The 11,507-nt window shown below is 40.7% G+C and overlaps 1 protein-coding gene across 8 annotated transcripts in view; it reads left to right on the forward strand.

The window, feature by feature from the left end:
- Positions 1-11,017, forward strand: part of BRCC3 (BRCA1/BRCA2-containing complex subunit 3) — a 74,844-nt gene extending 63,827 nt beyond the window's left edge. For 5 of the 8 annotated variants that reach the window (XM_060408385.1, XM_060408387.1, XM_027963537.3 and 2 more), the window contains 4 exons: positions 6,025-6,156; positions 6,643-6,686; positions 7,853-8,022; positions 9,152-11,017. In XM_060408385.1, coding sequence (XP_060264368.1) covers positions 6,025-6,156; positions 6,643-6,686; positions 7,853-8,004 — 328 coding nt within the window. In that variant the 3' untranslated portion in view covers positions 8,005-8,022; positions 9,152-11,017. The remainder of the gene's footprint in view (positions 1-6,024; positions 6,157-6,642; positions 6,687-7,852; positions 8,023-9,151) is intronic. The other 3 variants (XM_060408388.1, XM_060408389.1, XM_060408390.1) reach the window with 1 other exon arrangement.
- The last annotated feature ends 490 nt before the right edge of the window (positions 11,018-11,507 follow it).

Consider the following 11,507-nt stretch of genomic DNA (forward strand, 5'->3'; position numbering starts at 1 on the left):
ACTGCAAAGAAATAGAGGAAAACAATAAAATGGGAAAGACTAGAGATCTCTTCAAGAAAATTAGAGATCCCATGGGAACATTTCATGCAAAGATGGGCACAATAAGGGACAGAAATGCCAAGGACCTAATAGAAGCAGAAGGGATTAAGAAGAGGTGGCAAGAATACACAGAAGAAATTTACAAAAAAGATCTTAATGACCCAGATAACCACGATGGTGTGATCACTCACCTAGAGCCAGACATGCTGGAATGTGAAGACAGTGGGCCTTAGGAAGGTGATGGAATTCCAGTTGAGCTATTTCAAATTCTAAAAGATGATGCTGTTAAAGTGCTGCACTCAATATGCCAGCAAATTTGGAACACTCAGTAGTGGCCAGAGGACTGGAAAAGGTTACTTTTCATTCCAATCTCAAAGAAGGGCAATGCCAAAGAATGTTCAAACTACCACACAATTGCACTCATTTCAGATGCTAGCAAGGTCATGCTCAAAATCCTTCAAACTAGGCTTGAACAGCATGTGAACCAAGAACTTCCAGATGTTCAAGCTGGATTTAGAAAAGGCAGAGGAACCAGAGATCAAGTTTCCAACATCTGTTGGATCATAGAAAAAGCAAGGGAATTCCAGAAAACCATCTGCTCTGGTTCATTGACTACGTGAAAGCCTTTAACTTTGTGGATCACAACAAACTGTGGAAAATTCTTAGAGAGATGGGAATACCAGACCACCTTGCTCGTTTCCTGAGAAACCTGTATGCAGGTCAAGAAGCAACAGTTAGAACCAGACATGGAACAAACTGGTTCCAAATTGGGAAAGGAGTACATCATGGCTGTATATTGTCACCCTGCTTATTTAACTTATATGCAGAGTACATTATGTGAAATGCCAAGCTGGATGAAGCACAAGCTGGAATCAAGATTTCCAGGAGAAATATCAGTAACCTCAGATATGCAGATAACACTCTAATGGCAGAAAGTGAAGAGGAACTAAAGAGCCTTGAGACGAAGGTAAAAGAAAGTGAAAGTGAATTCGCTCAGTCATGTCTGACTCTTTGCAACCCCATGGACCGTAGCCTATCAGGCTCCTCTGTCCATGGGATTTTCCAGGCAAGAGTGTTGGAGTGGATTGCCGTTTCCTTTTCCAGGGGATCTTCTCGACCCAGGGATCGAACCCAGGTCTCCCGCGTTGCAGGCAGACGCTTTACCGTCTGAGCCACCAGGGAAGGTAAAAGAGGAGAGTGAAAAATCTAGCTTAAACTCAACATTTCAGAAAACTAAAATCATGGCATCCAGTGCCACACTTCATGGCAAATTGTTGGAGAAAAAATGGAAACACTGAGACAGACTTTATTTTCTTGGGCTCCAAAATCACTGCAGATGGTGACTGCAGCCATTAAATTAAAAGATGCTTGTTCCTTGGAAGAAAAGCAATGACAAACCTAGACAGCATATTAAAAAGCAGAGACACCAATGTGCTGATAGAGGTCCATATAGTCAAGGGTATGTTTTTTCCAGTAGTCATGTATGGATGTGAGAGTTGAACCATAAAGAAGTCTGAGCGCAGACAAATTGCTGCTTTTGAACTGTGTTGTTGGAGAAGACTCTTGAGAGTCCCTTGAATAGCAAGGGGATCAAACCAATGAATCCTAAAGGAAATCAATCCTGAATATTCATTGGAAGGACTGAAATTTAAGCTCTAATACTTTGGCCACCTGATGCAAAGAGCCAACTCATTTGAAAAGGCCCTGATGCTGGGAAGGATTGAGGGCAGGAGGAGATGACAGTGACAGAGGATAAGATGGTTGGATGGCATCATCGACTTGATGGACATGAGCTTGAGGAAACTCTGGGAGGCAGTGAAGGACAGGCAAGCCTGGCATGCTGCAGTCCAGGGGGTTGCAAAGAATCGGGCATGACTGAGTGAGTGAACAACAAAAAAGACATGGAAACAACCTATATATACTTCATCTTGTGGAGAGATATTTTGAATGACATTTTTTTAAACTTCCATGTACAGATGTTCGTTGATAGCATATAGAAACTGATCTGTGTCTGTGTTTATCTTGTACTTTATGACCCTGCTAAACTCATATAGTCATGTTTTATGCTATAAAAGGAACACATACAGGATTTGTATGTTGAATAATTCAAAAACTCATGAATAAAATCAAAGATATAAATCAATAGATTTACTATGTTCATGGGTTAGAAGAGTCAGAGCAGCAAACATATCAATTCTCTCCAAAGCTGTAGATTTAATAGCAATCAAATTCCCAGCAGAAAAAAATATAATTGTGGTTTAATACTGCATAGTGTTTTGGGTATTTCTTTTATCTGCATAGGTCTTATGAGCCAATAAAACTTTCAAAGTAAAAAAAATTATTTTGAGATCAGACCTGCTATTCTAAAATTTTATGAAAGGGCAAAAGAACCTTAATAGCCAAAAAGATCTGGTGAAACATTATAAATTTGGAGGAACCACATTCCCAGATACTGAGCTGCTATTAAGCTATAATAATCAAGACAGGTGGCATTGGTGAAAGGATCAGAGATCCAAAGAGCAGAAGAGAGATTATTGAAAAATACCCTCTTTTACAAAGATGCTAATTGACCCCATTCATGAGGGCTCCAACCTCATGGCCTAATCACCTCCCAAATGCACAGATATTGGAGGCCACATGAAGACGGAGACAGAGACAGGAGTTAGGCTGCTAGAAGCCAAGAATCTCTTCAAGCCACAAGAATGTGCCTGTGGCCAGGAAGGGTTTCCCATCTAGAGCTTTCAGATGTGCAGCCATAATAGGTTTTGGGGAGCGAGGTGATAGGGGAATATTAATGGTTTTCTACATATAAGATTAATGCTTCTGCAAACAGAGAGAGTTTGACTTCATTTTTTCCAGTTTGGATACCTTTATTTGTTCTACTTGCTGAATTGCTCTGGCTCAGAGATCTAATGTTATTTTGAAGAGAAGTGGTAAGGGGGCCAGATATATTCTGCTGGGTGGGAAAGAGAGAGAAGGGAGCTAGATTTTATGTTGAGGTACCACCCTGGGCCAATGAAGTCACATAGTGCCAGGGACCCTCAATTTTGGATGCTCCATTGAACCCACTGTTAGGTGGAGATTAGGTGTATTCAGGGTGAGAAGTATTTAGAGGTAGATTGGTTGGCCTTGGAGTAACAAGCCTACTCTAGCATGAAAATGGAAATATTTGTATATTATGTACCTATTTCCTTCCAGGGGAGAAAATGGGAAATCAGGTGAACACTGAATTAGAACAAGTGATTATTTATATAAGTAATCCCTTCCACGTAACAAAGCTGATGGAGCCATTGAAGAGTCTCTAGTTCCTCTTCCCCCAGGCTTTGTGATCAGTGTGTTCCACCTCATTGGCAACTTTCTGAAAACAATATTAATAAGCTGTTTCCCTTGTCTGGGGAATGAGTATAAGGACTTCATTTTCTATGAGAATACTGGCTCTGCAAATGTACTTCCAAATTGCTCCCCACATGAGCTCAGTTTGAACCATATCCCCTTTGGAGTTACTAAATGAGTCATAGGAATGTTTAATGTTTGAAGCATACCGTGTCCAAAAATTTCTATTAAAACTATAGAAAACTTCCGATTATGACAACTGAGCATTAAAAACTTACCAACTTCTTGGTATATATCCAAAGGAAGTGAAATCAGGGTCTCAGAATAATATCTGGGGTCCCATGTTCATCGCAGAATTACTCACAGTAGTCAAGGAATGAAAACAACCTAAATGTATGTCAGTGGATAGATGGATAAAGAAAATGTGGTATATGTCTGCATCTGTGTATATACATACCATTTTCAACAACATGGATGAACCTCGACTACATTATGCTGAGTGAAATAAGTCTGAGAAAGACAAATACTGCAATGCATGTACTCACTTGCCAGGCTGGATGAAATACAAGATGAAATCAAGACTGCTGTGAGAGATATCAACAAGATGCCTGTGTGCTTAGTTGTGTTTGACTCTTTGCAACCCTTTGGACTGTAGCCAGTCAGGCTCCTCTGTCCATTGACTTTTCCAGGCAAGAATACTAGAGTGGGTTGCCATTTCCTTCTCCAGGGGATCTTCCTGACCCAGGGATTGAACCTGTGTCTCCTACATTGCAGACAGATTCTTAACCTGCTGAGCCATTGGGGAAGCCCATCAACAAGATGATACAACTCTAATGGCAGAAAATGAAGAGGAACTAAAGAGCCTCTTGGCAAGGGAGAAAGAGGATAGTGGAAAAGCAGGCTTAAAACTCAACTTTCCAAAAACGAAGATCATGGCATCCAGTCCCATCACTTCATGACAAATAGGATAAAAGTAGAAGCAGTGACAGATTTTGTTTTTTGGGCTCCAAAATTACTGCAGATGGTGACTGCACCCATGAAATTAAAAGACCTCTTGCTCCTTGGAAGGAAAGCTATGACAAACCTAGACAGCATATTAAAAAGCAGACATCACTTTGCTGACAAAGATCCATATAGTCAAAGCTATAGTTTTTTCCATTAGTTATGTACAGATGTGAGAGTTGGGCCATAAAGAAGGCTGAGCACCAGAGAATAGATGCTTTCAAATTGTGGTACTGGAAAAGCCTCTTGAGAGTCCCTTGGACAGCAAGGAGATGAAACCAGTCAATCCTAAAGACAGTGAACTCTGAATATTCCCTGGAAGGACTGATGCTGAAGCTGAAGCTCCAATACTCTGGCCACCTGATGTGAAGAGCCAACTCATTGGAAAAGACCCTGATGCTGGGAAAGATTGAAGGTGGGAGGAGAAGGGGACGACAGAGGATGAGATGGTTGGATGGCATCACCAACTCAATGGACATGAGTTTGAGCAAACTTGGGGAGATAGTGAAGGACAGGGAAGCCTGTTGTGCTACAGTCCATGGGGTCACAAAGAGCTGGACACAACTGAGCAAAGAACAAAAAAAAAACAGTGCTCTTACATGTGTAATCTAAACCCATCAAACTACTAGACACAGAGAGGAGAATGGTGATGGCAGGGGTGGTAGAGGGGAAAATGAGGAAGTGTTGGTATAAGGGTACGAGTTCGGGAGATCTAATGTCAACATGGTGAGTATCTACTTGAAATTTGTTAAGGGAGATCTTAAATGTTAAATCAGCACAAAAATGGTAATTATGTGAGCTGATAAATATGTTAATGCACTTGAGTGTGTTGATCGTTTCACAATGTGTGTGTGTATATATATGTCATAATGTCAATTTGTATACCTTAAGAAGTATAGGTATATAAGACAAATAAGAAATATATATATATATATATATATATATAAAATTTGTCTGGTGGCTCAGACTGTAAAGTGCTGCCTGCAATGCAGGGGACCCAGGTTCGATCCCTGGGTTGGGAAGATCCCCTGGAGAAGGAAATGGCAACCCACCCCAGTACTCTTGCCTAGAAAATTCCATGGATGGAGGAGCCTGGTGGGCTACAGTCCATGGAGTTGCAAAGAGTCAGACACGACTGAGTGAATTCACGTTCTTTCTTTCTTTCTTATATAGTTTGTCAATTATTTGTCAACTATACCTCAATAAGGTCAGTTCTGTTCAGTCGCTCAGTTGTGTCTGACTCTTTGCAACTGCATGGACTGTAGCTTGCCAGGCCTCCCTGTCCATCACCAATTCCCAGAGTTTACTTAAACTCGTGTACATCGAGTTGGTGATGCCATCCAACCATCTCAGCCTCTGTCATCCCCTTCTCCTCCTGTCTTCAATCTTTCCCAGCATCAGGGTCTTTTCCAGTGAATCAACTCTTTGCATCAGTTCAGTTCAGTCCCTCAGTTGCGTCTGTTTGCGACCCCATGGGCTGCAGCATGCCAGGCCCATCACCAATTCCTAGAATTTACTCAAACTCATGTCTATTGAGTTGGTGATGCCATCCAACCATCTCATCCTCTGTTGTCCCCTTCTCCTGCCTTCAAGATACCTCAATAAAGCTGGAAACAAAAACTGACATGACCCGACCTGGTTGTCTTCCAGATATGAGAGAATTGAAATCCCAATTCATATTGTACCTCACGTAACCATTGGGAAAGTATGTCTTGAGTCAGCAGTTGAGCTGCCCAAGATCTTGTGCCAAGAAGAACAAGATGCGTATAGGAGGATCCACAGGTAGAGACCCTCACTGCTCATCTTTCTACTTCTCAGGACCTGGTCCCCATTCCCTCCCCTCCTGTCATCTTTGGCAGCTCAACCTGCGAGCCCCCTTTGCTTTTTTGCTCTCTTATGAAAAAGCATTACAGTAGTTTGCAGTCATCAGGTTTCTCACTCTGTATGATAACAGTCTCTTTACCACTTGTTTCTCTCCTGGTGCACTTTGCATCCTCCTGGGGCAAAGATAATTTTTTAGTTGCTAAAAAAAATTAACATCGTAGTTAACCCCTATGTGACGCCTTCAGTGAGAGACAGTAATTTCCAGATTATTTCTTTGAATTACTTCAATGTTCGAAATGAAAGTACATACCCCCAATCATGAAAAATTTAACAAGAATGGAAAGTTAAATGATTCATATTTATCTGTTCTGGCAGCAGACTGGTGCCAGCCAGATTAGATGAACTGATGCTCTGCTACTAATCTATTTTATCCTATCCCTTTAGCCTTACACATCTGGACTCAGTAACCAAGATCCATAATGGCTCAGGTAAGATTTTTTCCCCTAAAGTATAAGCAGTAAAATACTCACATGACCGAAGCAGATTTAGCTGAAGTAACTGAATTGGTGAGTACAAATTACCCTGGAGTTTTCTTTCTCAAGAGCTTTGCCACTTGCTAAGCCTGCCCCCACAACTTTTCTATTGAACCCTGCAGACAACTGAATACTATACATGCCACCCAAAGGAAGACTGGAATGTTTGCAGCAGCATTATTTGCAGTAGCCAAAAAGCGGAAACACCCAGCTGTCTGTCAGTGGGCAAATGGATCAACAAAGCGTGATCCATCCATACAACAAAGTATTGCTCAGAAATGAAAAGAACAAACTACCGATACATGATGGAGAAGGAAATGGCAACCCACTCCAGTATTCTTGCCTGGAGAATCACATGGACAGAGGAGCCTGGCAGACTACAGTCCATGGGGTCGCAAGAGTTGGATGTGACTTAGCGACTAAATGATCAAATCATCACATGAACAACCTTGATGAATCTCAAAACCATTATGCCAAGTGAAGTGTCATATAAACTGTTACGTACTTTATAGTTGCATTTATATGAAATTCAAGAATAGGCAAGAGTAATGGGGCTTCCCTGGTGGCTCAGAAGGTAAAGAATCCACCTGCAACATGGGAGATTGGGGTTTGATCTCCGGGTTGGGAAGATCCCCTGGAGAAGGGAACGGCTACCCACTCGTTATTCTGGCCTGGAGAAACCCTGTGGACAGAGGAGCCTGGTGGGCTACAGTCCAAGAGGTTGCGAAGAGTCAGACATGACTGAGTGACTAAGCACAGCACAATCTATGGTGACAGCATAGATTATGGATTAGTGTGAAGAAGTCTTGAAAATTGGGGAAAGATACCCTTTTGGAGGTCTTAGCCCTTTCGCTATGAGAGTGAAAAGCTGGTTATCTTTCTGCTCTCTGAATAGGCAGGTTTCCCTCTGGATTATGGGTCCAGGGATGTTCAGGGTAGCCTCCGAATAGGTATCTTCCTTGCTCAGTTATCCTGCTTTCCCCTGGCTGCCCATCCAAAGCTGTCTGCCAGTTCTACTACTATACGTTTTCTATGTTCTCCTCCTTCCCCTTCTTCCTGTACTCCCTGGTGTGGGGCTGCTGATGGTGGAATGTTGTCCTTGTGTTTTGTTTCTGTTGAAGTATTTACCAAGAATCTGTGCAGTCAGATGTCAGCGGTCAGCGGACCTCTACTACAGTGGTTGGAGGACAGACTGGAGCAAAACCAACAGCATGTGCAGGAGCTGCAGCAAGAAAAGGAGGAGCTTCTGCAAGAACTTTCTTCTCTAGAATAAAGCAGGAGACAGAACAAGGTAAAATGCTTTTCTTCCAATTTGTGTTAAACACGGTCTGCAATTTCACATACAGGATGCATAGGAAAATGAGGGAGCAGCTCTTTTTATACCCTAATGGATATGTCTTATGCCTGTAATAAACAAACACAAGACATCTTCCAGAAAGTTTCATTTAGGGCTTAATGAACCCTCCTACCTGGAATTGGCCTACCCAGAGCAAATGCAGGGTGATTTAAGAAGAATATGAAAGCTTTTTAAAGACTGTGGAAGGTACATTGGCAAGGACATTCTATAATAAAATGTCTGGGGAGTATATCTCAAATGTTCATTTCCCCCTGGAATGAGCTAAAGGAAGAAGAGTATTTCATGTTTGATTTTGTAGTTAGGATGCTTATCAGTTCAGTTCAGTTCAGTCGCTCAGTCATTTCTGACTCTTTGCGACCCCAAGGATGCTTATATTGGACAGGTAAATAAGTACATGAGGGTCAGTGGAAAGAAGTGACTCTACCTTTACTTTTTGCCCCCACTGACAGGCATATATCTCGTGTCTTCCTTCCTGATCTCTAAAATAGGTATTCTGAGATACCTAGGAAAGGTTGAATCTATGTGGGTGCTCTTTATGAGCAAAAACATGAGTTCTGGCATATTTGACTTTGAAGCAAATTCCTATTGAGGAGATCCTAGACCCTAAGAACTTCTAATATAATATAAATGTGTTTTTCCAGAAATATTTAGGACTTAGGATGTAACAGAAACCACACTTTAAAAAGTTCTGTTGCATCCTTCTTACTATGTGTAACCACAAATGATAAGTGTGTCTTCAGAAAAGAGCCAGGCCTACCTCATACTAGAAATTACAGTGGGAACTGAAGGCGTTAGAAAGATGACAAAGTCCTAATCCCAACAGTAGTGACAAAGCGTTGGTTTTTGTTTTTTCTTCCTGTTTCTCCCTAAATATTGCTTTTCACATTTCAAAGTATAGTCCAGAACTACCTGTACCATAATCATTTGGATGTCAGATTTCATCTCTTAGGAGCAGAACCCAGAAAAGGTCATGAACTTTCCTAGGGCATATGTAGTCTAAATGTTGTGTTTTCCCTCATTTCCCACAGCCAGAGTGCTTCTCTATTCTTTTCTTTCCTTGTAGGAAGGATGAAAATATCCAGGAATAAAATTAATTAGGCTAAATCCATTTTGAAGAAGAAAAATCGGGGGGACTCATGTTACCTGACTTCAAGATTTACTATAAAGCTGTAGTGATCAAGACAGCGCAACCGATTTTGACAAAGGTACAGAAGCAATTCAACGGAGGAAGGATAGTCTTTTCAACAAATCATGTTGGTGCAGTTGGCAAAGAAAAGGAACTTTGACCTAAACTGTATACAATATACAAATTTGAAAATGTATCATGATGTTAGGTGTAAGATGTAAAACTATAAAACCTTTAGGGAAAAAAAAATCATAGAGAAATTTTTAGGATCTTGGGCTAGGCAACAAGCTCTTGGCCTTCACCCCAAAAGCACAGTCCTAAAAGGAAAAAGTTGATACACTGGACTTTATCAAAAGGAAAAACTTCTGCTCTGCAAACAATTTAAGAGGAAGATGTTATTGACAGAAATCACTTGCAAACCATTTATGGCGATGAATCCAGAATATATTGTATAAAGTCAAGAGGAAAAAATAATACAATTAGAAAATGAGCAGAAGACATAAATAGATATAGCACTGAAGAGGGAATGTTGATGGCAAGCAAGCATAGGAGAAAATACTGAATCTTATTAGTAATCAGGGGATGCAAATTAAAACCACAAGGAATTATGACTATGTACTTATCAGAATGGCTAAAGAAAATAATAATGAAAATGGGGACTTCCTGGCAGTTCAGTGGTTGAGACTCTGCCTTTCAGTGCTGGGGGCATGGGTTTGATCCCTAGTTGGGGAACTAAGATCCCATATGCCTCAGGGTGTGGCCAGAATTTTTAAAAAATAGTGACAATAGCAGATGCTGTTGAGCATACAAATTGGAGATCTCATACCTTGCTGAATGGAATGTAAAATGGTAAGCCACTCTGAAAAAAAGTTTGGAAACTTCTAATAAACTTAAACATGAAAGTGTTAGCTGCTCAGTCATGTCTGACTCTTTGGACCCCATGGACTGTAGCCTGCCAGGCTCGTCTGTCCATAGAGATTCTCCAGGCAGGAATACTGCAGTGGGTTGCCATTTTCTTCTCCAGAGGATTTTCCTGACCCAGGGATCGAAAGTTAAACATACATGTATTTTATTACCCAGCAACTGTTTATCTGGACATCTATCCCAAAGAAATGAAAGCCTATTTTGGCACAAAAACTTCTATACAGATGTTATTAGCACTTTCATTTGTAATAGCCCCAAATGAAACAACCCAGATGTCCTGCAGTTGAGTGTGCAGTTAAACCAACCATGCACACCATGGGATACTATTCTGCAATGTAAAGAAACAGAATATTGATATACACAACTTGGATGGACCTCAAGTGTATTACGATGAATGAAAAAAGTCTCAACAGGTCACCTACTGTATGACTGCATTTGTGTAACATTCTAAATTCTTGAAATGAAAAAAATTATATAAATTAAGAATAGATTAATGGTTTCCAGGGACAGGGACTGGAGGGGGTATGAGATATGGGTAATTATGAAGGGTAACAACACAAGCGGTTCCTTTGTGCTGATGGAACAGTTCTATTTCTTGATTGTGGTGCTGATTACATGAATGTGTATCTGTGCTAAAACTATATAGAGCTACACAAAAAAACCCACAAATGAGTGCATGTAAAATCTGGTGCAACCAAATAAGGTCTGTAGTCTAGTCAGCAGTATTGTACCATTGTCAATATGTTGGTTTTGAAGTTGGATTATAATTATGTGTAAGATCTTACCCGGGGGAAACTGGGACTCCCTGTACTATTTTTGCACCTTCCTGTTAATCTGTAATTATTGCAAAATAAAGAGTTGTAACTTTTAAATAAGGAACTAGGAGGTATGGTACGTACTTTGTGAAACAAGAGTGATAAAAAGAAAATCTGAGGGGAATAGGATGATTTGAGTATTTTTACAGGCTAGCCTTCAGCATGTGTCCCTTCTAAGCTATTTACACTGATGCAGTTATGACCATTTGAAATTCTTTTTCTAACCTGATAATCTGAGTTGTAATTTGTAAAACAGGAATGTGGGGAGAGGAGGTGGGTACTCGGAAATGTCAAAGTACATGCCATGTCTGAGGAAGCAGGGCTGGGATGAAGGCCTTGTTTGGGGCCAAATGATGTAGCAAGTAAGTAAATATATTGACGGAAATGGAAGCCAGGTTTGTCAAGTGTCAGAGAAATGACTTACAAACATGAATGGGGGAAGGATAAAATGAATCTTACGGTCTTGGATTGAAATTGGAAGTATTAATGTGAAATTTTTTTCCAGGGAAAAACTTATATATACACAGATATAGGGCTGTGTGCACATATAGATG

Source organism: Ovis aries, chromosome X (genome assembly GCF_016772045.2).
Source record: "Ovis aries strain OAR_USU_Benz2616 breed Rambouillet chromosome X, ARS-UI_Ramb_v3.0, whole genome shotgun sequence".
Classification (NCBI taxonomy): domain Eukaryota; kingdom Metazoa; phylum Chordata; class Mammalia; order Artiodactyla; family Bovidae; genus Ovis; species Ovis aries.